General features: G+C 35.0%; 1 protein-coding gene across 2 annotated transcripts in view; it reads right to left on the reverse strand.

The window, feature by feature from the left end:
* The window catches only part of rcan2 (regulator of calcineurin 2), a 95,759-nt gene that overhangs the window by 11,518 nt on the left and 56,639 nt on the right, over positions 1 to 27,602 (reverse strand). Inside the window, exons 1-3 of one of the 2 annotated variants that reach the window (XM_006625679.3) lie at positions 27,272 to 27,578; positions 7,487 to 7,660; positions 5,865 to 6,036 (exon numbers count right to left, since the gene is read on the reverse strand). In XM_006625679.3, coding sequence (XP_006625742.1) covers positions 5,865 to 6,036; positions 7,487 to 7,660; positions 27,272 to 27,358 — 433 coding nt within the window. In that variant the 5' untranslated portion in view covers positions 27,359 to 27,578. Of the gene's footprint in view, positions 1 to 5,864; positions 6,037 to 7,486; positions 7,661 to 27,271; positions 27,579 to 27,602 lie in introns of those variants that run through there. The other variant, XM_015345602.2, reaches the window with a different exon arrangement.

A 27,602-nucleotide genomic window follows, 5' to 3' on the forward strand; every position in this document is an offset into this window, starting at 1 on the left:
TATGGTTAACATTTAAGATTCAATGTATAAAAATATCCACAGCAACTATAAAGCAAATATGAAACTGGCAGGACATAAAATTTTATAAATACTTTTAAGCAAGCCTAACACTTTCCATCCCAAAGGCATGATCTTTAGATATAAAAGGCAACCATTTCTTCCACCACTGGCACGTACAAAGTGAGACAAATTTAATAATCCATTTAATTAATGGCAAGCAAGTTGCCATTACTACATAAATTCTGTATTTATATATTTGTGGGGAGTTCCTATTCTATTATTAATTAAAATGTACCAGAAACAAACAGTTTTGGTGCTTTTTATTTTCATAGTTACTACTATATACTGTATACAATATACCTTAAGGAGATGTCCCCAGATCATACAGTTACTGTCTTTTGTCTTAGATTTTGTTCCACTATCAGTAGTAGTACATGCAGACACAAAAATACATAACTCATTTATATATAACTCTTTTTATGCCATCTTCTAAATTGATGAAATACTGTAAACTCATTTCCTTTATTTTTCACTTAAACTGAAAGTTGGTTTAGGTCAGACATGTTAATCTTGATACTGGTCATTTTTCATAAGCTTATCTTGTGATTGGCCCAGATATTGGACTGCATACTGTATCTATTTCTGATCTCCCACTTCAGATTAAATGTGTTTGGAGGACAGATCATAACAAACAGCAGGACACACCATGAAAACAGAAATGATTGAGTGAAAAAAAATATTAGCTTGAGTCTGAGCTCGTAGTTACGCAATGCTTTAAAAATAAAACACTAATGCAACCATCTAAAACTGATGATTACGGTACTGATATGAGCTTCGTGCAGTTCACTGTACAACAAGCAGCAGAGTTCATTGCTAGTGACTCAGAAATCGGATTGCAAATACAGGATAAACTACAGATTATGATGATGTTCTAACCAGATGGAATTATGCAGTATGAGTTCCTAAAGAGTTACGCACAGCACAGCCAATTGACCAGTGAAGGATTACTCATCCCGATAAAAATAGGATACTGGTGCTGCACAGCATTGCTCAATTATGAAATATTCATTGAACAATCGATTGATGGCACTGGATGTTAAATTTGAAACGTGTGAAAAGACTGTTGTAGTATTACTCATCATTATTTCAAGATGCTATTTCCCTACATCTGGAAGGAAGCATTCAGGTAAAGCAGGGAACAATTCTGAGCCTTCTTTGAATGTGCCTTGAATATCACCGATATCAGCATCTTGATCTATAAAGGTCGATGTAAGGAACCTAATCCTCTTGTAAGTTGGATTCAGCATTTAACCAGAAATAAAAAATCATGCTGTCCATAAAAAATGGTGTGGACTTCAAAATAGTTAAATATTCTGCTCATGATGTGTTTTATTTGTATTAAACATATTTCTGATTCATAAGATACTGGCTTTTTAACATGTTTACATTGGCATAAATCAAGCATTACACTCCAAAATATGTGAAGTGCATTTTAAAATAAACTAGGTATACTTTATTTGCAGACATTTGGAGAAAACTGAATGATATTATAAAATAAATCAAATATATTATAACATTGTTAGATTTAATTAACCAATGTGCCTGAAAACTGTTCAAAATACATGGTAAAATATATTTTTACCCATTTTTAAAATATTACAAGATATTCATTTTACTGTTTCTAGATTTAAATATCTTGGATGAGTGGAACACAACACATAGACATAAACAATCGAAAACATATTGTTTTTATATATTGAGAATCTGATCACTAATAAATAAAACAAAATATACTTGCAACAAAAACTCAGATTTGAAAATAAGACACTGAAGGATAGTGAAATTTGCAATGAAAGGTATTATAACATGGAACTCTACGATCAGAAATGTAATTGCAAAGTACAGCTTTGTGCAAAGCTATTGTAGTCTGCAAAAACTACTGCTGATTCTTTTAAATTAATCTTCTCCTGTGTGAACCAACCATAAATACTAAACTCAGCCTAATTATTTTTGCAACCTCAACACATACTTGACTGAGAACTGAGCAGTACATTCTGCTGTATGGAAACATTATGGTCATATGGTCAACTTTAATAACTAATGTGAATCAAATCAGAATTTAAAATATATATTATATTTGTGTGCTACAGTAATCTGTGTTTCAGTAGGGTGCCTTTAAGCTTACTGTGTTAATGATGAAGCATGGAACGCCAAATATGGTTTCATAATTCAGCTTATTATATTACATAATCTTAAAATGATCCTTCTAAGCAGAACTAAAAAATGGAATAAGAAATTATATAAGACATTCAATACTGTTCTCAGTGAGATCCCTAATTGACTGGAAACGTGACGTTTTGAAACAGTATCCTGAAGAGAGAGAAATTAAAAATTCTTTATATTCCATTGCCAAATTGTGATTTATTTATTTAGCTAGCCAGTCATGGAATGATCAATTAGACATTGATGTGCTAAAGCAAGCAAGATGGCCAAAATCTGAAACAACTGCTTTAATGTGAAAATATCTCACTTGCCAGGGTACCAGATGGAGTGGGCCCTGGAACATAATCAGACAATTTAGATTCCTTCTCAGACACGCCTATCCTATTTACCAAACAATGACCAGGCAGAAACAAGAGCACAAATTTAAAAGAATACAAAATAGAACTGCACAGTTCATTTAAAGAAATATGTTGAAAAAAAAAATTCTGTCAATTTGCAGTGGCATTTGGTATACTGTACATATTTATGGGATAGAATAAAGAAACTTACTTTCCTTTGCTACCGTATTTTTATTGTTGATTATATAAAGGTGTGTGGTTTAAGCCTACAACACAGATTTTGCTTCATTAACAAAAGCAGACACCAATTTAGTATTTTTTATTTCCTAAGCTCTAAGGCATATCTCACCAACATACAATACAAGAAGCTAAGCAATATAACCCAAGTAGGCATTTTAAAAATTACACCTTAATGCTCATCATTTGGAACTGGTTTCAGCCATACTCAAGAGACACAGAGGAAAAAATCTACATAATAAGCACATCTGCAGCTTCCTCAGTGTAACTGCCTTAAAAGCTCATCACCACTGATTTATACTGTATGTAGGTAATGGGACCACCTATTCAAGCTTCCACAAGCATGCCTCTGCATACTCATATACTGTATTAAGGTCCAAACCTAACACACAAAAATACCTGATAATTGTAAATGTAATAGGTTGTATGAGCCTTGAACCTTCGTACAGTTTAGTGAAGGATCCTGTTGCAGTTATATTATGTCTATGACATACAGTAATGCTTTGTTTATCAATTTTTACATTTGGCTTTAATACTGTAACTTCAGTCAAATTAAAAAAAGAATTGTCCGTAGCAGACTCATCACACAGTAGTTCATGTAATAAGTATTATACATTAGTGTAATAAGTATAATGCTGTTAATCTGTGTTCTCTTTGTCATTTTCTGGCTACCTTCATAATCTTGAAAGAGAACAATGACACCATTCATGCTTTTAAAAATGGCATGTAAATTTACAGAGTAGTGACTTTAAAAACCTAAAATAGAACAAAGGTTGACCTACTTTATAAATAAGATTGCTGCTGATACAGCACTTCTCCCTAGCCTAGGGTTACAGTAACTTCCAGTTGCAAGTAAGTACTGTTTCTATGGTATCTTCAACCTTTTGCTGACAACCTTTATAAAGATACATAGTCCAATAAAAAACAGGATTTCCTTTTGAGATCTTCTTTAACATAATTTTGTTCTCTGCATCTCATAAAATGTATTGAAAATCTCCTTGGAACTTTTCACAGTCCTAAATTAAATTGGAACAACCTTTCATAGATGACCATTTTGGCTTTTTTATGGGAACCCTAATGAAATGCAGCTCCGCACACAGAGGTTAACTACAAATGATTACTCCAAGGTACAAAAGCAAACTTGCCAAGAACATCAATGAACACAAAAGAAAAACAAAAGAACGGAAACACTACTCCATCTGAATCACAACTTCAGATTTGGGTAACAATACTGTGTCACCATGGATACAGAAAGAAGATGATAAAATATCTAGACTGCAGAGGACTTGCCCATGTAGATAAAAACAGAAGGACCTCTAAGAAAATGGACACCAAACAGCAGAATACAGACAATAGAGTACAGAAGGAAAACATAATCCCAACTTTTAAAGTCCTTAGAATACATAACAAATCTACACAATATTACCACGTCAAGATAGCAGTTTTACAGAAGCATAACCCTGTTGCTTATTCAAGCGTTATGCAACACATGATGGCATTGCTGACCTGCAGCTTTGGGGTCCTGTGTTCAATCCTGGACCTGGATTGCTATCTGTATGGAGTCTGTATATTCTCCCTGGGTTCATGTGGGTTTTCTTCAGGTGCTCTGGTTTCTTCCAAAGACATGCTGGTAGGTTGACTGGTTTTGGGGAAGCTTGCCCTCATGTGAGTGTGGGTATGTGTCTGTGTGTTTTCTGTGATGCACTGGCTTCTTGTCCAGAGTGTACCTACCATAACCTTCTATTGGATGAAGCAGTCAGAATGGACAGGTGACATGAACTACATCAGCAATAGTAGTTATTGGATATACAGTACATAATTTCATCCTAGTCCAAGATGATTTTGCAATCATGAACCATGAAATGTAAATGTATGTTCACAAACTGGCATCTACAGCATTTCTGAAATGTACCCCCAATGTGAAAAAACGTACCTTCATCAATGCTGGATGTATCCTACAATAAACATGCCTAAGCATTGCCTGTACAGTATACAGTACAGGGTAAATGACAACACACTGGGGAACCAATCCAAAAACCCACCCTACATTGAGTTCATCATGATCAAAACCAAAACTTGGATACATTAAATGTGCCACCTGGATACATTTTCTTATACTGTACTGTATATAGTAAATTGTATTCATACACATTGTTATATTATTGCATTGCATATGCTTGCTTTTGAAATATAGAACCATTATAAATTATAACACATAAAATGCCTAAAGTTTTCTCTCCCTTGAAATGATCCATTCTGTTGAATTATAAATGATATTTATTTATGCTCAGATTTAAATTGTATACAGAAATTGTATACACATTTGGTTAAAGTGAATATTTTTAATCAAAACACAAATGTTCACACTGAACATTTTTATGGATGGAATGTTGGCAAAAACTGCAAAGGTGAAACAGAAACACAGCATGGATATTTAAAACCATACTACAGAGGTTCAGCCTTTTGGTTAAGATTTAAACTGAAAACAGGTAGCTTAACAGTACACATTAAACCTGAACATAGTAAAACCTAAAAATATTGTGTAGTTTTGTTACTACTTTTTAGAAAGTTACTAAATTTTAGAAAATGTACATTTAATATTTATTTGACTTTCTTTGAATTCCAAATACCAGGGACGTTTCCTAGCTGAACATATAAATATCTACATATAAAAAATCATGAAATATGTATTATTTAGAGTACATAATTAACTCATGGATTTTATTCAGTAAAAGAAGAGTGCTTTGTTACCTTGACAGAGATTAAGCACATGATCAAAAGAATTCTTCACTGTATAGCTGTACAAAAATGTACAATCAGGTTTTACTATTTGAAATTACTCACTCTTTACTCACTACACAACAGCTTCACAACAGCTTTTAGAAACCCTCTGGAGCTCTGTTTTTGCATTTTGCATTTATGATGCTTGATGGAAGCATATTCCTTAACTGCCTTAACTGATCTGGAAGTCAGAGCAGGACTGCCACGTTACCCTGGGGATTTAAGTGGAGTATGTCACTGCAGAGAGGAAGATGTTTGTGTTTTTTTACATCAAAGAGCACTCACCAGGTCCTAGTTTCGCAACTGCGTAAAGCAAGTCGTAGTTGATGACAGGTGTAGCATCGTCAATCTGCTGCCATCCCACAGGGGGTGAGGCTGGGGGGGAGATGAGGAACTGTTTGGAGGGCTGAGGTGGTGCCAGGTGCAGGTTGTCTCCATCCGAGCCTGGATTCTGCATCTGAGGAACAGAGAGGCTTTTTCATCAACCTGCATTGTGTTAGACAGGTCTGTTTGTCGGAGACCATTGTAAATTCACATCTTCCTGCAACTGAATGAGACACTTGACAATCTTTTATCCACTACTTTTCTTGCAACTCTGCTCCCTTGGGCACTTTATTTTATTTATTTCAAGACTGGCGTCTCAAAAGCGGAACCGCACCTACAGTATATTCCATTCATCTAATAAGCAATGGCCTCATATTACTTCAGCATCATGACACCTGGTGGAAATACAGACTCCCTCCTCTCTAGTAATCGCAGTTTGTTACTCATACTGCCTCTTTTTAATACTGTCTTTTAGTTAGCTAAAGGACAAAGGAATAATGCATAGGTGATACACAGATATCAGTTGTGCTTTCAACAAAAAAAAAAACAATATATTTTAGTTCAGGTGGGTAGCTGCATCAGCATGCGTAGGCTGCAAAGAAACAAGTAATAGGTTTATTCCATAGGCTTATTCAGCATGGAATAAACCTATTACTTGTTCCAATATATTTTAGGACTACTTTAGACTACTCTAGTTAGGAATTTAAACATCATCCCTACATTTGTGATTTACATATATATACTGTACAATTACATACTGTTCAAGTGCCTATCTTTATCTGATTCACCCTATACCTGCTTCTCTTGGCCCTGATGAGTAAACCTCTCTGCTTTGGAACCCCGATGACAAAACCTCACTCAGCATATAATAATAACATCAAGCACATCTTTAAGACAAAGTCTAGAGAACTCCCATTTACCTGTTTCTCCAACCTAACCATTCCAAAAAATACCTTTTCAAACAGATTTCTGCTCCTGGGTGTCTAATGAACGAAAAGCAAAAAACAAAAATCCAATAAAGCTCATTTCCAACAACACAACGTTGTCACAGATAGCCAAAGACAAACTCAAGTGTTCAGTGTTCTTTTCCATCATGATCAAATAACAATAAGAGACAGACACTGCCCCTAGACACACCTGCTTGAAACTTGAAAGTATTACACAAACTGCTTGAAAGTATTACACAAACCTCCTATTCTGCTTCACCTCCCAGAACCTCATTTGCAGAGTCTCTCCTGTTCTCATTTCTCAGTATTTCTCAGAGAGGCATCAATCCCATCGATTTGCGATAATATAGTACTGTATATGAGGCTGAACCCCAGATTCTAACTACTGTCACAGACCTGCCTTCAAGACATATTACACTATATGCATCACTGATGTACAGTAACTCCATACACATCTTCTTATTATTTGGATGTACAGTACAAATATTCTCATCTTGGCAAGTGGATGACTAATGTGAGATTTACAACAGGTAAAAAAAAGATCAAAGATGAACACAGGGAGACCATGAATAACTCTCATTAAAATGTACGTATACTGCAATCTGCAATTTCTTATTTCTTCTAAAGCCACCTCACCTGAGCAAAGTAGAGCTTTAGTTTCTTTCCTCTGAACTGTGTTTCATGTAACTCTATCCTGGCACTGGCTGCTGCTTTTGGGTTACTGAAGTTGATCCGCACACGTCTGAAGCTTTTAAACAACTGGAATGTGACATGGTCGTCATAGGCTTGGAAGAGAGCCTCAAACTTTTCCTGCAAAAAAAACAAAGCAAAGTACATTTTATTTCAACATAATGAAAGTGAATCATCTTTATAGTAAGAGTTATATACAGTACCACCAGATACACAGAAGACAGAAGCAAATTTCTTCTTAGATTGATTTTATTTATGAATCAATAGAATTGATGCCATATAGTACTGTACTGTATGTATTCATTATGTTTTTTCTTCATATTAATGTTGGATTAGATTGACTCTTCTAGAAGTTTAAAATTTGAATGTCAAAAGAAAAGTACAATTTCCAAATCATTGAGAACAAAAAACACTATTCCAATACAGTTCAGATCAAACGAGTTCCATTTGTCTCTTGGATTAATACTGCTGCTATAGAATACAAGACTAGAACTAATGAGCAAATGAATAAGTGTCTGCTTATCATCTCCATTCTCACATTTACACACAGCTCAGTGAGAAAATAAGATTCATAATTCTTGCCTCCGTTATCATGAGTTAGTGCAGTACCCACTATAAACCCACAGTAAGATATGAAAAATAAATCCCTTTAGCCTGAGGTCTGACTTTACACAACCGTTCAATACTGAATTTCCATATTCTACAGTCACTCTTATTATTTTTTGCCTTGTTTTCTCTCTGCTGGATTTTCACTTATTGTGATTGGCATCTTGAAGAAAAAAAAATCTTCTCTTGTACTGTAACTGCCCAAATTGGATTAGTCGATATTCAGTCAGGTGACTACAATTCGTTGTTTTTTTAATATATAATATATACAGTATATATGAATAGATATAACGTACAAAGAAATATTTTTGGCATTGTTTCTATGCAATTGCACATTGAATGATACAGTAAAACCTTGATTAAGTAAATACTTTGTTAAATTAATATGTTGTTAATTTGTTTGAGGTCAAAAATTTATTTGAATATGTTCTGTTTTCTTAGACTCAAAACCTTGTCAAAACCGGAACATATTCAAACAAATTCAACACTTGCCTTCAATTGTAACTGACTTGCTATTTGGAACAGCATAAAGGAAACAACAATAAAATAAATCTATGTGACAATTAAATATGGTAGCAGTGCAGTAATTAAGCTTTTACAGCATATATTTCAGGTGGCACAATGAAACAGTAGTTAACATTTCTGCCTCTCAGTGTTGGGCCCCAGGTTCAATTTCAGAGCTGAGGTGCTTTTTGCATAGGGTTTGTACTGTATGTTTTCCTCACAGTCATGTGGCCTTTTCTCCCACAGTCCAAAGACTGGTGTGAGTGTGTGTATGACTGTGTGTCTGCCCTGCGATGGAGTAGCATCTCGTCCAGAGTGTATTCTGCTTTGTGCTTGCTGCTTACTGGAAGAGGTTTCTGCTCTCCCATGACCCTCTTTTGGATAAAGCAGTTAGAAAATGGATGGATGTACTGCATGTACAGTACATACATTTAGAAATACTACAATTGAAGCAGAGCTACCAGTAAAAAACAATTCACACAAGCTAGGTACAGTATGAGTCCGGAAAAGTAGTAAGCTTACACAATTTCTTATTTAAAGACACTGTATACCTTCTGTATACAATATATGTTGTTTACACAGTGTGTGCAATATCTACAGTATATGTTATACTACTCTTGCACTATGGGGGGTACAGTGCCAGCTTTCTGAAAAGTTAAATCTGCTGTGAAAAATAACAAAAGCATTTTGGCAACATCAGGGGACTTGCCAACATTATTTATAATTTCATATAGAGCTTGGATATACTATGAATCTGATAATGCACCCAACATCATTTACATCACCAAAGGAGTCAGAAACTTAGTAAAATCGTTGAACAGATTTTCATAGTCTTTTTGGGAGATTTACAATGACTCAATTATATTTTTGCCTGTGGTTTATTAAAAATCACTTTAGATTGCACTTAAAAGTAGTAATAGAAGGCATAACATGTTACTTTCCCAACTCCAGTTCTAGAACACGTTTTGATCTATTCTGCACCATTACATAGGGGTTGTTTAAAAGGGTCAAACTAGACAAGTGGTAAACTTAAGCTTTGTGCTCTAGTATTTTCATTCAACACTAGATCACTGGACTTATCAGGTAAGTGCTCATTGTGGGACTGTAACTGAACAGAGTATTTAAAGACAATGCCCCCAGTTATGCTGGTACCCACTCCCAGCTGTGCAGGCAGGAGCAACGTGAGTAAAGGACCTTGCTCTAGGGCACAAAAGAAGGGTTTGCAGCAGGTTCTTGAACCCATAACTTGACAGGTATGAGTCCAGATTTACTTCAAATATACATTTTGCTGTCTCCTACCTGGGTCATGAGGCAAACAAAACATTCACATGTCCTGTGACTGAATAAAATACCTTGAGAACATTACTGCTCCCCTGAGGATGGAACTGGGAAACAGTAAATCAAAATAAGATAAACTGTACTGAACCCTTGTCATGACAGCTATCAGCTGCAGGTATCAGAAAACAATCTGTTTGCTTTACTGTTTTTCCTCAAAGATGCAGCTTTCACTCCTAAAATTAAATCCCCTAGTGATTTCTGTGAAAGGCTGTGAAAGGAAAACAAAAGAAGCTTATACATTGTTGCGAATGTGTTTCCAATCAAATCCAAAATACAGTACACAATAGTTGTCCTGCAAATGTACTATCTGAAAGGTCTACAAACCATAAGGGACTTTAAACAAGTGTTTGCTGAAAATGTTTTGTTGAATAACAGATATTTTAAAATCTAAAGGAAATCTCCTTTGCTTCAGTGTTTCTTTTCCCTACAAACCCCCAGCTAGCATTGTGATGTACATTTAAGCTAAGAAAAACCATACTGCATTTCATTTTTCATTGCTACATGTGCATTCCGCGTAATTCCAGTAACTCTGTTTTCACTGCTTGCGTGCCTCTGCATTTCAGAAGCGTCTCACTTTTGTAAGCAAAATAAACATGTCAACCGGCAAACAGTCAAACAAAGCAAAATTATATGGAAAAAAATGACATAGTTCACAACAAGTCAGCTTTCAGTAGTAGCTCTGAAGAAACTGGAAAGAAAAGGGCTTGATAGCAACAGACAGGGAGAGTAATGAAGCCTAATTGGTATCCTTACGCTGCCTGGGCTCCCTTGTCACCTTCCTCGCTCACCAGGCAGCTCACGTCAGGCGTGCCTCAAACATTGACGCACATCTCCTCCGTGACGAGCTGCTCATCCGAAGCCAGGGGCTCTTTCAAGATGAAAGAGCCCTCCCGTGGCAATGCCGAAGATGGGGGGGTGAGGGGGAGCGGAACACATTTACTCAGGCAAGTTTTGAATTCCACGGCACACCCCCTGGTCGATTCTAAAAGCCACCAGCTACTGTCCCCCAGCCACCCCCACTCTCTGACACACTAACTCACATACACGCAGGCAGAGCATGTTTCTGCGCAGGGTTGATGGCCACTGCATTATGTATAACAGCACAAAACAGCATGTGTGATTTTTTTTTTCTCCCTAGCAGGTGTAGAAATTCACTATACCATCTCAGCAGATGTCGTTACAAGCATTGGAACTGCCTCCCCGGCTGAGGTTTATAATTAAATGTTTATTGACACTGGCCTATTATTTTAATATACAGTATGGAAGATATTAGAGAATTATCAAATGTGAAGGACATCACTCAGAAATGCCTTTGCCAGTGATGAGGTTACATCAAAACATCAACCCGGTGAGGAAAATTCTAACGAATGTTGCAGTGTATTGTACTGTATATCCGACACTTGAAGGCAGTTTCACTGTGGTAGAAACCAGAAAGGAACTAACAAGGACTGAATTTGGAACTTGGAATTGGCAGATGAGCCAAAGTTTGGATTTAATCTGGGTCGGCTGCCTTCTTGCATCCTGCAGGCTGTTAATTGCATCCTAATTGAATTTTGGAGCTTTTTATTTAATTGGTTCTATACTGTACATTTTAACACCGTATACTTCAAGCACTCTGTGATAAGAATCTAGGAATGTATTTAAATGTAATTTGTATGTATACAAACTGCCACAGGCATAAAAAAATACATAGGTTATAATGCATATTGTTATCACATAAAACTACTTCGAAGATATAAAATTCTAGAACGCAACTAGCATTTACACAGTTAACGCCATTGGAACATCACAGGTTGTCAAAAGCTACATTACAGTACATGCTAGTAAAAACACTTCATATAATACCTTGATGCATTTAAAGCAATGTTACCAAACTCTGGTTCAAGGAGTTACCTGAGTCCCCCTGGTTATCACAAGTGCTAATTGGATCCTTTTATTGATATACGTGCTATATGGAATGTGTCGATGTTTTGGTTTCATAACTGTTTTTTTAATTAGGTACCCTGGTATAAACGTGAGAATGAACTTGAATATAAAGCCTTTCTGTTTGTGAAAATAAGCATTGTAGCTTCATTCAATAAAAACAATAAATCAAGTTACAAAATAAAAAAGCCAAGTGGATTTTTAGTCAGTTTTGTTTTCTTATGTGTGTAATTTCACCCAGTATCCAGTAACACCACAGAACAGTTCACCGGGGAGACTGCAGCTTCCAAGGTAAAATTCACAAACATTTTAATGAATATATTTCTAAAAACATTTTGACTTAAATGTTTTATCGTGCTGTGTGAGATATTCTAAAAGTCAATAAATACCCAAAGACTTATGTAAAGGAATCATCTGCTTTAGGTGTTGTTTGAAACCAGTCTTTGGCCTTAAAATAATTCAATTCAGTTTTATTTGTATAGCGCTTTTTACAAGGGACATTTTCACAAAGCAGCTTCACAGATTTCTGGGCCTGAACCCCCAGTGAGCAAGCCTAAAATACTGACTATGACAAAGCTACAGAAGTCATATTTGAGCCTAGCCTTGAAGAAGGAAAATAAATGTGTTCATTATTTTGTATAACCTGTCACATTTGAGAAACTGTTACTTGGGGACACCTTGCGACACCATGTGTCTTGTATGGAGTAAAGGAAGCAACCCTCTACACAATCTTCTTTTCAAACTCAGTTTGAACAAACAATGTTTACATTATGAAGTGACCACATAACTCAGTATGCAATGGGTTTGATACAAAAAGTGTAGACCAGTTTCTGGTCTGTTGTGAGCAGTACAGTAGATGTGTTTATTCCTCATGACCAGAAGATACTAAATGAACTAAAGAATCCTCTTTTTTTTTGTGCTCAAGGTAATGCCCTGATACTCTGACAGGCTGAAGAAACTTTTTCAGTGCTGAAAAGAGAATACTACCAGGGGACGTGATCCTGTATTCAAGATTCTCAAAGACATTGACATCAGTCAAAAACAGTGGACCTCTTCAGAATAAACCATGAAATACAAGCTAGTGGACACGAAACTATGTGGGAGTGCATTTAAAACCAAGATCAGGAGGCGAAAGGGATGTTGGCTTTGGAACAAACCATGTTGTTGAAGCTAGTATTCTGGCTTCTTTCAAGAAATGGCTGGATGAGTTGTTTTGATTAATTAGCTACTAACTACCAAATTGGGATAGATGAGCTGAATGGCCTCTTTGTGCTTGTAACCTTATATTCTTATGTAACTTGTGTCACACCTGCCAGAGTACAGCTACATTACCATGCATGAGCATTAAGATCACAGCAACAACGTAAAGTGCTGGTGATATCCAGTATCATGTCTTGCATCAACATTCTTCAAAGGTCCACAGTGTATATAGTGACTTTAAATGTGGTGCAGGCCTACAATACACACGTTATAGTGAATCATTTACACATTTAAAGACAAAATATGAGATTTAAAGTTTAAATCTATAGTGAATTTTAGCACAGATGCTAAGTACTCAGTACATTAATTTCCAGAAAGTATTCAGTATACAGCTTCTGTATTTTGTTTAAAAAATCTTGGTACAGTATGTACCCAACATTCAGCTAAAAAAGTTCAGTTCAAAACACACATCTACAATGGTTTTGCTCATTTGAACTGAAACCATTGAAAAATGTGATCATCTGCATTTAAAGGCTTTAACTCAGTCAGAAAAAAGAGCTTACATAGCACAAAGAACATGATTTACTGTATTAACCAGAACCTATCAATTAATAACATATGCAGAATAACAAAGTGCAGTCTCATACTAAAAATGGCAACATTTATTTAAAAAAGTGGTTTTGTGCAGGATTCTCAGATGCCTTATTCCTGGAAAGTTTTTTTTCCCCTCATTGCCATTTCATTTTAAAACGTTTTATTAGACAGGCTGCATATTTGTATTCAAAATAGATCACATTCCTTTACAAATATGGACAGTGGGGGGAAAGTAAGACTGCTACAGCATAGCTTTCTAAAAATAACTACTTCCCCAATTGCTGTAGCATCAAAAGCACCAGTGGATGCATTCCTGACAGTTAAAGAAATGGTGAAAGCAATTAACTTTAATAATACGCACTGTGAGGATAGTTTTCTAAAGAAGGTAATTTTTCAGTTCCTTACTGCCCATTAACTTACACACATCAGACAATATTCTCAAAGGAGATTAATGAAATACAGGTACATACATTTTCTAATGCAGTCTTCCCTCCATTTATTTTTAGACATTGAAAATGCTCATATGAAGGTGACATTACAAAGAAGACAATTTAAAGAGGAATATAGCCAACACTGACAAAATTTCTTCCTTGCTGGAAGCTGAAATGTGCATAATATTCACAGACAAAAGTCAGCTTGCTTCATATGCTCAATGCTTGTTATTTCGTGCAACCTCTGCTTTTCTTAGAAAAGAGTATTTGTTCCTGGATGGTTCTTCGGGAGAAAGAAGGACACTGATTCACAAAGAGATCATCTATTTTAGAAACTGTGAAATCTCTTGATAGGTAGAAAGCTGAGTGTATACCTGCACTACATGCAGTCGTGCTCTAGCATGACTTGTTGAAGACCCGCCAGAGTGATGTTTAGGTTGCAGTATGCCAAATTTAAACCATTAGGAAAAAAACGTTAGAGCAGATCCTCTGCAGGTTGTCTGTAGCCTTTGTGAGTGAAAAAAAAATACTATCTTTATACAGGGAAGAGAATGATCAGTCTATACAATGCCCTCCAAAATCATTGGAAGAGCAATGTAAAATGTATTATTGTTGTTTTTCATTGCTTTTCAAGCAATTTGTGTTTCTAATCATGAGATTGGTGTGAATGATAAGTGTAATATAATAGAATACTGTATATATTATTTTTGGTCATTCTTTGGATAGAAATGATCATATCAGAATAAAAACATACTTTAATTTCAACCCAGTGACTTCACATCTCCATTTGCATTGGGTCATTTTTACATTAAGTCGATTTCAGTGTAAAAGTCAGTATTTGATTGCATATCAAATACTTTGAAGTAGCATAAAGTCTGTGACCCATGTAACTCATCAGACTGTGGAATCATTTAAGATACTTTACTATAGATAATTTGAGTTCTTGCCATTTCTTGGGATGCATTAACTTGAATTATTTCTTCAACATGTAAAACTCAAGCTCAGTTGGTTTCAAATCTGGAGTTTGACTTGTCAGTCCTTGGTTGCATTGGCTACAGTATACAATATGTTTTGAATCATTGTCATGCTATATGATGAAGTATTGTAGAACAAGTATGGAAGCATCTTCTTCTACATACTGAAATGTTTCTGTAATTTTAAAAAATCATTCTGAAACTGCCCTCATTACTTACATCATCAAAAAAGATGTGTGAGCCAGTCCCATGCATTGTTCAAAATCCACAGGATAGGATTCAATTGCAGATTCTTCAGTTGTTTTGTTTAGTTGTTCTTTGTTTCTATATACAGTACATAATTCAATGGAATATAAAATAGTTAAAGTTGTTAATTGTGATGAACAGAAAGTCATGTCATTTAGCATGACATTGCAGTTTAAATCTTAGAACCAGTGACTAACACACCTCAACTACTTAGTGGGAAGAGTAAATATGATTTAATATATTAATATGAATTCTACAGTTTGTGATTTTGGGTTACTTTGTAAATAAATAAATCACAGCTTTACACCTACAAACCTGTAGTCATGCTTTTTTTTATTTTTTCTGTCTTCTACAATGCTGACACAGAGAATATTGAAGTATATACAGTACAGTAAACAAGATTAATGGGCAGTGCAAGTGTAAAGTGGTTTAATCTTTTAAATAGGCTGTATTGTAGTGTTATTCATTTTTAAGACTATCTGCATTATATTCCACTTTCCAATATGACAGATCACATTCTACAGAATATGAAAAGCTTTTGAATATCCATTCAGAGCATTATCTGCATAAAAGCTGAAAGGGTAAAAATTCTTATTTATATAAAATATCAAGAATCAAGGACAGATTGTGAGTGCAGATACAGTAGCATCTCTACAATCACACAGTCACATTTATATAGAAGTGGAGAAATATGAATGCCAGGTGTTCCTGTTTTAATTATCACTGAGTCATCCATACAGAGTATCTATGGTTACGTTTTTCTTCAAACCTATTTCTATTATTCACATATATTGCAATTACTCTGAATCACTGAGATCACATGCTGAAAAGAATAAGCTAACCACTGTCTAATCAGTCAGATTCTAGCTACTGTGTCTTCCATCCTATTAGATCTAGTCAGCCAAGCAAGGATAATTTGAGTGCAATATTTTTAAGAAGTCCAACTTTTTTGCTATTTTCTACTATTAGGTTACTACTACTATAGTAATAATAGACAAAGAACCTGAGAACAGAAGAAAAAAAGGAAAACCTACCACCTGTGGGATTCTATAGAACATACATTATATTATATATTGTACATCTCAGGAATATCATTATTAATTCAAAACGTTAAGATAGAGGTAGAGATTCTTTAGTAAATCAGAAGGAGCATGGGTTAACAATTTAAGTAAAGAGGAATTGATTGCATCTACCACTGGCATTCATAACCAAATAACAACTTGACAGCTCCATTCTAATTTTATAACAGAAAAGGGATTCAAAAAATGATATGCTTAAATGTGACAGGCTGGTTGTGCTAAAGGCAGTCCAATAATCCATGACAATCTCCCTAATACCCATTCCTAGAAAAAGCACACTTACTCAAACAGCACTTAAGAAGTGAAAGAAACGTAAATCCAAATATACACATAAACAGAAAATAATTATTTCTGCTCAGTCTACATATTCTGAAGGTGTTCTGAAGTGCACATACAGTATTCCCCCATGTGTATGTTGCTCTGCTGTTAATTGCTACATTAAACTACAGCCAGGCCAGTCAAAATGCTACATAGAACACAAGCACTGTACTCTTAAGCTACAGTTTCCATAAGTAATGTCTTGTCACTTCCAATAACAGATGTGGCAAACAATAATATACTATAGTACATATGCTGTACAATATTTGATTCTTTGCAGCTGCTTCTCGTGATTGTCCTTGTGATTGGTTGTATAAGGTAGCTGCTCAAGGAAGGAACTTCACCAGCTTCTAGAAAACGTAAAAGCAAAGCTACAATGTGAAGTCAGCTCCCCATGACATCTGATTCGGCATTAAGGATTTCATTTAGGGAGATTTACTATTATTGCACTTATTTATTGCTAGAGAAAGTCAGCATCACAAACTAATATTAAATGCAGTGAAGCAGGTACAGAGAATCCCTCAGGATTCATAAGATATGTGGAGACTTGGTAATAACATAACCGTGCTTCTCTTGGTAATCACATTTCTTTAATCTTTTTTTTCCATAAACATCACCTCCTGTTAATCTCACAGTTCTGTTTTTTAACAGAAACAGCCATATTTGGAATTCACCCAAATGATCATCCAACAATGTCAAGGAAAACATGTTTTGTATATATATAATCTTCTCCATAGCTGGCCTATAGTCCTTGTTACATTATTTTTACATTGTTGCATTCATTAATTTTCATTTGTTGAATAGTTTCCCTTTTGTTAGATTTTCATTAAATAAAAAGTGGTAATATTAAAATATAGGCTTATTGAGGCTGTGTAATGTAAAAGACATGTCTTCAAAGAGCATGCTCTCTTAGTAACCTAAAAACTGTTTTAAAACATTTGTTTAAGAAGCACTTCACCAATTAACATGATAACTAAACATTAAATATCACATTTTACAAAAGTGTTACAGCTGTTACAGCTGTTCATACCCCCAAACAATTCTATTTATGGTAAGAGCTCTATACAAGACAGCACAAGCTTCAGTTGTCACACAAAGTATTGCTTCTCTAAGCTATGGCTGATGTACTGACATTCATTCCTTATTCCCTGCCAAATGAATTCCTCAATGTCTGGTAATAACTTTGCAATACAGACTAATTATTAACAGGGATTAATTTGTGATCAACTATCTCAATTTATCATCCAGAAAGATTTGAAACTAGACCTTCAGTTTGAAATAGTTACCATCACTAGACAGATATTTTGCAATCAACCACCATATTAAATAATTTTGAACCACAGCATGATTTAATTCAAAACCTAAGGCTGCCATTGAGCCCTGCTTTGAAAAATACATACCCAGAATATATATAACACATAAATGTGGAATCATACAGCTCAATCTTCTGTATGTGAACTGGACAACCATGACTGAGATCAAATTTGTGGATGCTTGCTTTTAACAACAAAACTTTGGAAATTCTTAATACAATGCAGAATCTACAGCTACTCCACAGCTAGAACATTATTGTGCTGTACAGTACAGTTAGAATTTTAATGAAAAACATTCCTGGTAAAAGCTAGGAGTCTTAATGTTTTGACCAAGTACAAATGGTTTTTAAAAAATCTAAGCACACAATAGCTTGAGTGTTATTAATTTTGACTGTGTTTATTCTGGTGACAAGGAAGACATAACAGCCATGAAAATGAACTATTGATCTAAAAGGAAACTATATCACAAATAATAAGGGGACTGGGAGGGTGATCACTTAGATTCTGTTCTCTCCCAAGAGATACCTCCTTCTATTTGTTTAAATATAGCTGCCTAAAACTCTTTGTTGACTAAAAACTCTGCAACAACAGACTGAGAAGATGCTGTACTATTAAATGTATGAATTATGGATTTCCATGACTGTATTATAAAGTATATTACAAGTACTATAGATTATAAGAGCACTATTCATACTGTAACTGCATTTAGGACTGAAAATATGAGGGATGTATTCACAGCAATATTCACTGCAGGCTCGAACAAACTTTTTAATGTTAAACTTGGCTCTATGGCATCATTCATTAAATAGCGATTTAGTGAGATTTGTGGATCACACCTACAGTACAAACAAGCCGCACCAAAAGCTCTCCTCCCAGTTACAAGATTTCAAAACTCTTGAATATAACTTTATTGCCCTGATTGTTGTTTGGGGTGCAAACAGAACACAAATATAAGGAAGAGAAGAAAACAAAATAAACATATTCATGCGTAAGAGAAAAAAGGTTTAAGAGCTGTTGATGTTTCATCTGCCAATAAGTATTTTACCAAGATACTCTTCAACATTAAATTAATACAGTCATTCTGTATTAATTCATTTTTAGTCAATTAGTTCAGTCATTCTCAACCAAAACTACATTGAGTAGGTGTTAAAGTATTGCAATAGTCCTGATGGTCGATTCTCTGTGGTTTACATTCAAAACATTTGAGGCAGTTTCAAAGAGTCTGAGTGATATTAACTACAAAAGATTTAAGATCAGCATCCTGGTTGGAGTCTGCACTTTAAATAAAACTAATAAAAAACACTCTAGGGTGGAAATGACTGGTTTATTTATAGGGCTACAAAGATGTTTATTAACTAAAGATTTTTCTGGACAAAAAACAAATCTACCACAGATACCGTACCATGGTCTCTAGATGAATAACACAGAAATCTGGGCTCCAGGTCCAATCATCTTAATTTTTCATTAATGACCTAAATTATGACCTAAACCTGTACCAGGTTTGAAATACAACCAGGATAACATTACTGATTTATACATCAAACAGTTGTCTGGTTTCTGCTTCTAAAATGGTGGCAAAGGCTTCAAAAACTAAAACAAATCACAAAGGACAGAAAAACAAACAAACTAAAATATTCGTATTTCGTATTCGTATTCGTATATTCGCTTTCCTAATCTAGAAAGATTTGACTAATTCATCAGAGATTAGCGGTGAGAAACAATTTCACAAGAGTGAAGGAAAGGCTTCTAAAACTTCTAGTATTTGTGGTGATGTAAATCTTTCTTGGTTTTTGACAAGTTCACCCCATTTTTTTAAAACTGATTTCCTAGAGATCTCATAGGAAACAAATTACTGTATTTAGCCTTTTATATTGATTTATTAAAAAAATATATTTTTTCAAATCAAAACATATTGTGCTAATAATAGGAAACAAAATTCTTACACAAAACTCTATTGATGTAATGTGGTAAGCTCAAATGAGTGCAATGCAAAAGGCAGAATATTTACAATTGTAAAGAGTTATTGTAAAGCATGAAACCATGGGAAACAAACACAAACCAAACAAAAGATCTAAGAATGGCAATCCTACTAGGAAAATGTAAAAAAAATACTAGATACGATATGTTTACTGTGATACTTTTCTTTTTTTATTGTCTTTATACTCTACTTCAGTATAAATTACAAACACTTGTATTGGCAGTGAATAAACAACCTTTATTTACTTACTGTAGAACAAACTTAATATGTTTCAACTTCGAAGAGACCACCTAGTTTTATTACTAGTCTGGCAAAGGTGAAGACTGTAGTAAACTTTAAAGGTCAAAAGGTCCAGATTAATGCCATTTGTAACTTCATTCCAGTCACATTTTTAAGGTTCATCTATTAAAAACACTGGTTTCTAATCATCCTGCATGACGCTTCACTTTGCACATCTCATGTTAGTGTCTTTAAGACCTGCCCTCCTTTCCGTCAAAAAAATGCAAACATTACTTCAGAGTCTAAAGGTTTAGCATTTCTTGGGAAAGTATAGTGTGATTACTGAGACATTTTAAGAAGTATCTCTCTTTTATGTATTATGTATCCTCGAGAAAAAGCTTGAACATTGTGACAGTACTGTAACTCTGAAGCAACTACAGAAGCAATGTCTTGACTCACAACAAAAAGGAATGTGGACCAGTAAATGTCTGTACCAAATTTGAAGAGACAAGAGAATACCAACTGGGAGGCCTTATTAAAAAAGAAGAAGGCAAGAAGTTTGCCGGAAAAACATGCTTGTGAAGGGCTGAGAACATAATCTCGTGAAAAACCATACTGTAGGTAACACCCTCACCCATTAGACTGAAAAAGCCTGATGAAGATGGTTCATGTTTTGTTGTGCAGGTAATAACAAACACCTGTGCAAAGCAAATATCATAAAATCCTGCTGCTGGAAAAATGACAGTGAAAGAATGTTACTGGGATAAGCATAGCAACATGATAGTATGGAAATTGCAATTTCATTAACATGGCAACTCAGGACTCTGACAGAATGTAGTTTGCTGAGTGCTTATGTGCTCTTTTGTTTTCCTTTTTGTCACTCCATTTCAGGTGTAGTCCCCATTCAATCTGTGTGAGGACAGTTTACCCACCATGCCAATTTTGTTAGGATTACGCAAAAACTTTAAAAAGATGACTTCTAAAGCAGAGCAGAGTTCATTTCTTTTTTTATTTTATTTTCCTGGGGCAAGCTAATTTTGAGACTTTAGTTGAGAACCACTGGGAAACCACAAGAAAGAGATCTTTTTATTGGTTGGTTTGGGCTGTATGGGGTAAGCCTGTTTATATCATTAACACTGAAGATTAATTTGCAACCCAGCGTTCAAATTGTTTTATTGGGATGCAAAGAGGTTTGTCTTCCTTTTGATATGAGTTTTGTGCTTTTTTATCTGTATCACATTAGTGTGTGCAATCGAATCTATGTGAATATGGTAAATTGTTTATTTAAAGCTCATGATTTTATCAATGAAGAGATTACTTTTTTGAAATTGTGCTTTTAGCACATTTTAACAATTATAACATAAATGTAGGTTTGAATACTGTGTCCCTTCTTCATCATTGAGACCATGTTTGCTCAACCAGTCGAGGAATCTTGTGTGTTTTGGAACCACCAGACTATAAACGTGAGAGGTTCTTGAAGTCTTTTATGATACATACTGTAGGAGGTGTAGTCAGATTAAAAATGTCCACCTTATATTTAAAGCTATAGCTTATATACTGTATGAATGCTCTCCAGCCTCCTAAAGTTCCACTTTTACTTTGATTATCTTTGCTAATCTTGCAGATTTAATGCCCTTCTGAATCTTTCTTCCCACCCTTCATTGATACGGAAATAATCTAAATCTTTATACAGCCGTCATGTCATGTTAAGCCTTACATCCTTGATTTAACCATTTGAGTGCAGGATTTTAGATTTTCAAGGACAGTTTCAATTAAATGATCAGTTTTACTAATGATTTCACTTATCCTTGAATGAAATGAAAGACTTGTTTATAATATTTTACATCACCTTTAATGAGAACTTTGGAATCCAGTGCTCTGAATATAATCAACATACAGTATGTAGCAAAATTGTTACAGAGAGTGCATTATTTAGGTTTATATTTTTTAAATTGAGTTAGATGTCTTTTTAAAAAAAAACAATTAAAATCACAATGAAGATGGAAAAGGAAAATGCAGTGAGGAAAATGTCACTTCCAATAAAAAATACAAGAAAAAAGCCACCTTCCACCCAAGTTTCACATGGAAACCAGAAAATCTGTACTGTTTCTAGCAAACCTCATTCCACAGATATTATTTTTGGCAAACTGCATCGCCAGTACATTTTAGCACCAAGTAAATTTGTAACCACCCTTTTTGAATTACATACAGTACTCTCTCCTGGGAAGTGATAGGAAAGTTGACTTAAGTGAAAAAAAAACCCACAAAAAAATCATTTATTTTCACAATTTCATTCTAAAAATACATGTAAAATCAAGTAAAGCATGAAATTAATGTTAAACATTATATTCCATGCACAACCTTTACTTTAACTGTGACTAGATCCACCAGCAACCAAGCCTCCATACTCCATCCTTGTGTACCTTACCAAGCACAAGAAAGATTCCACATTCCTTCACCTTACCTTGGAGATTATTCTACTTTAAAAGTACTTTGAATTTGCATTGAACCTTCAAAACTTTTTTTTTATGTGGCAGAGTATGAAATTGTAAATTGATGTTAGATTTAGGCTAATAGAACTCTACATTCCACACACATATAGTATGCAAATTTACGCTAAAATTGACAATGAAGTTACACAGTCCAGAAACCAGAGAAACTAGTTTGGTATGCACACTGGCATGTAGCAATTACCGTACATTTTTTCGGAGCCAAACAATCATGTTCAATATTTGTCAACTGTCAAACATATGCATCTAACAAATACCCAAATGGAGACTAAAACCACACATTCAGAGTACAGATAATTTTAAATTTAACAACAAAATCTTTGCCTTGTAATCAAATCCAGGTCCATTTGAAGGAGAGGTACATTAGTCAAAAGCTCTGGGGAGTCAGGAACAGAACCTTTTGTTTCTGCTGGAACACTAATTCATCCTAAATAAAACCAGATTCAAGTCTCTACAGTCCTTTTTACACACTGTACTTTGACCTTTGCTAAATATAAATCTTCTCAAGCGGCACTCGACTAATGACCCAAAGTTCTCTGCAGATTTTTTTCAGGAAGTCCTGTGTTTTGGGGATTGTTGATAAAATCTCCTTGAAGTCATCATTTTTAATTATCATGCTTTTAGCATACTAAAGCTATGCTACAAGCACTAGCTATTGCCTTGCCAACTCAACAATACATTAATCAAAAACACATGCATGAGGTTTAACAGAGTGGGGTCAGTACTGACTGAACTGGTTATGTAAAGAACAATTCTGCATCTTATCACTAATATCACCTCATATGTTAACGTCGTGTTTAGCACGTGAACCGTGAATGTGTTATTGAGAAATTACAGTTACTTTTCCATTTCCCTTGGTTCTTCAGTGTAAACAGGTGACCTGATCTGATTTTGGAACAGTGGCTTGTTTTATCTTTTCTGTCTGTAATAATAAAAGTAGTTTTTTGTTATTCAAAAGTTTGCACCTTTTACAAAAGTGTCTAAAAACAGCACAGTAGAGATATCTGGGTTTACTGTATCATTCCTTTCTTCACCAGATATGCCCACAAAACAGCCATGATTGAGATCCAAGCTAGTTTAATTTTGGAATGTTGATGAGATTATATTTAAAGACAGGACAGCTGCAGGGAATCACATTTTACAAGACACAATGTGTATTGTGTGCTGACACACAGGCACATACAATAAATTCCAACACAGATGAGAGAAAACCACTACTTTACGTATTAAACACTATTACTATTTTTATATTGTGATCAACACAGGGACATTCTTAGGCCAAACAATTTGCCTAGGAATAACTGCAGAAGCCTAGCTTAATTTAACAACAGCTAACTTATTTTTTTGTTCATACAGTATTTTGTCTTTTGTTCTGTTCAAGAAATCCTTTCCCAAGATTTATTTTGTAAAAGAATAAATGCCTTTGGTTTCCCATTTATGATAGGAGGAGATTGCTCAAGAACGTTGCAGTGCAAAATACACTCTGCTATTGTGCAGAACATTCAGGTTGCTGTGGCATGATCTGAAGCAAAGCCGTTCATGCAAGATTTTGATTTCTCTCAACTAGGTGACTACAAATGAGAGTGAAAAAGCTCATCATCACTATCATCTCTATTTCTATATTACGTAGAGAAATGTTCTTCATCCCCAAAGAGGGATGCTTTACATTTCCTCCAGAAAAGCACAGAACCAAAGAACACTAGAGTAAGCTACTGTATGTAGAATTGCATTGAAAACTCCAAAAGGGGAGTACGTCTTTACACAAGGGGCTGCTGATTTATGGAACATTCTACCTTGCCATATTGTGGAAAATGATAGCCCCATCTCTTTCAGGAAATTGATGGATGAGATAAGATACTTAGGTCAACTGGCTATCTACTGTACAGTATCTGGTCAACATATGCTTGTTAAGAACAGAAAATAAAACATATGATAGATTCTTGATTGGTAATTAGAGAGTGGGGAATTTAAACTTTGTAACAGAGAGTGAATTGTAACTAAAGCTAGCTATTCATTACAAGGAATCTTCATGAGACAAGATTTCAGTTTCTTAAAATACAATCTGTGCTGTGTGCAGCTTCCACCAGGCAAGGATTCTGTCACTATCTCTCAGGCATGTCCCAGCCCTAAACCACACAGTCTCACCAACAAGTGAGAAATGTATAATACGTCTCACATCTCTCAGTGGGATATTTCAGCACTATTGTGAATTTGGGAAGTGATATTACTCTAATGCTCTCAATTTACACACTGCATGTCCTGTTACACCAACTAGTGGTCTCCAACTCTTGTTCTGGATAACTTTCATTCTTCTAGCCTTGTACAGTAGGCATCTTCAAAATGGGACTAAAAATTCCAATAACCTACTGAGAGATTGATTGGATTACCAAACCAGGAAAAGAAAGCTCCTAATTTTCAGGTGGATCTTCTGAAACCAAAGTGCAACCTGAAGCACTTTTCGCAGCAAAGTATTGTAGGACTGCTTGAAATGAGGACACCAATCCTCTTCTTTAAGGGCACAATCCAGCAATTGTTGTAGGGCTTGTATGATCACCAGAAGATTAAACCTGGTTCAGCTGGCCCAATTAACCCTTCATTCAAAAGATGTATTGCTTTCAAGTATGGTTCTATTATGGTATATACAATTGTCTGACTTTGACTTATAAACTGAGTAATCCAAATAAATGTATATTTACAACATCTCCCATGAAGGCCAGTTTTGGTGCTGTGAAGTATTGTGTTATGACTCTCACCTACTGTATTTTGAAAACACACCGCTGAGAAGTAGACAATATTACAAAAGAGAATGAAATATTCCTTCCAGGTATGTGGCAACACATTTCTATTGTTATATTGTGGCAAAAAAAGACAAATGGCACTTTATTAGAGTTCTTTTTATTTGTTTTTTAATAAGTAATTGTAATGTTGTTCCGATGAGTAACTAACAGAAGGTGGGAATCTACAACATTATAGAATTCTACTTCTCAAAGGTTCTTTTCTTCTTGCATACTCACAGCTCTCCATTATTGAAATTCAGAATACTTTGGTAAGGGCATTTTTCACCTATTTACCATGCCATACATACAGTTTTTGAGTATATCCACAGTCCAAGGGAAATAAGACATGCAGTAGTGACTAACTTGGCTAAGGATCTACAGTACGTGTGACTGAAAAACAATAAAATCAAAATTGTCTATACTGTATGTTGATTACCAGTATTACAATTTTATCCAATTATATTCAAATATTGAGTGACAAAATAATTTGAAAACTGAAATTATTGATACAATGCACATCACATCAACCTTTTTTTCTTCCATATTTTAGTAGTGTCTGCATAGTAAAGGGTCTGCTACACTCTACTTTCACTTTCAGCAGATAACTGCAAATAACGTCATTTGTCTTGTAGACAGTTTGAGACTGTACTAGTTGCCGCCAAATGCACACTTAAATCCAGTACTATAGTCCATGTGTCAATTTGGCTACTATAAATAATTAATTTATAGCAAATCTTTTAATTTAACAGCTTCACTGGTGTATTTGTTAGTATTTCTGAGTTATTGGTGTTTTTGTTACCATTTCCATTCATCATATTTAAAAAAACTGAGTGTTCTGCTATTCATAATGAAAAAATTACAGGCATTTCCTATCTGAGCATGAAGCATTTTGCCATCCAGCTGCAGGAGAAATACCAAAGAAGTACAGTTATTTTTCAAGATGTGGTTCTGATTGCAACTGTCAAAAACAATACAAAAAATATCTCAATAATTACATTGGGCACCTTACATACAAGGTAAATCTTCAGATACTGAGGCAGAGAGGTTTGTAGAGGGATCCCATCACAGAGACCAGTAAAATCTATGGATATTTCATTCACACACTTGCATTACTAAAGTACAGCAATAAAATGGCCCTAAAATAATTGAATGTACAGTGGATCTCACTTTTGTGAAAAGAAAAGGCACAGAGATGCATAGAGACTGTAAGACAATTTATGTTATTATTTTGATACATTATTACAATAAAACATTACTATAATAATAATGTCACTGGGATAAATGCTTACAACATGAAGAAATCACCTTTCCCAAAATATTTAATATTAAACTATAGTATTAAAACTTGGACTTCACAAAGACGTGAGGCTGACAAACAGAAAAAAACAAAAAAAGGAAATCAGGTTCAGTTTAAAAGATTAATTTACCCTTTTCTGCTGTGTTCAAAAAGTAAGCTTAAAGTTACTTGAACCATTAAGTAATTACGGGAAATTGAACCAATGTTCAAAACAAGGAGGAAGCAACACATTTTAAGATTTTAAGAAGGAAAAAGAGACCAGACAATTTCAACTTTCAATCCACTGAAAGTTAAGGCAAAGCAATTGTGCAAATGCCAAATGTTTCTATCCTCATCCTTCCTGTAATAAAGTCTATAAAGCAATGGCAACTGGAACTTTTTCTTTTGTTAATCTGTTCTGCCAATCGATCAGATCATTTCTTACCTTCACCTCCTGGTTAGTAAATACCTCCACATCCACCACGCATGCAATCAAAGTGGAGATATCGCAGTCCATGCTTCTTGCAGGCATTCTTTCACCTTTTTCAACCTGCCACTGGTTTAGCTAATAAGATTTCTTTCAAAACTGTCCTCCTCTAAATCTAACTGAATACAGCACTTGTACCTACAGTACGCAAGCTTTCTTTTTTGTGCTTGTTCTTGCTTCCCTTGTTCTTGTGCTTCCAGAACTCTGAATCCTTCCAACTCTCTGATAGCGGGCTGTCTCCCTGTTCTGTTGAAGGAAAGCAGGAACACGGAGCTGCAGCACTCCAGCC

Source organism: Lepisosteus oculatus, chromosome 2 (assembly GCF_040954835.1).
Source record: "Lepisosteus oculatus isolate fLepOcu1 chromosome 2, fLepOcu1.hap2, whole genome shotgun sequence".
NCBI lineage: Eukaryota > Metazoa > Chordata > Actinopteri > Semionotiformes > Lepisosteidae > Lepisosteus > Lepisosteus oculatus.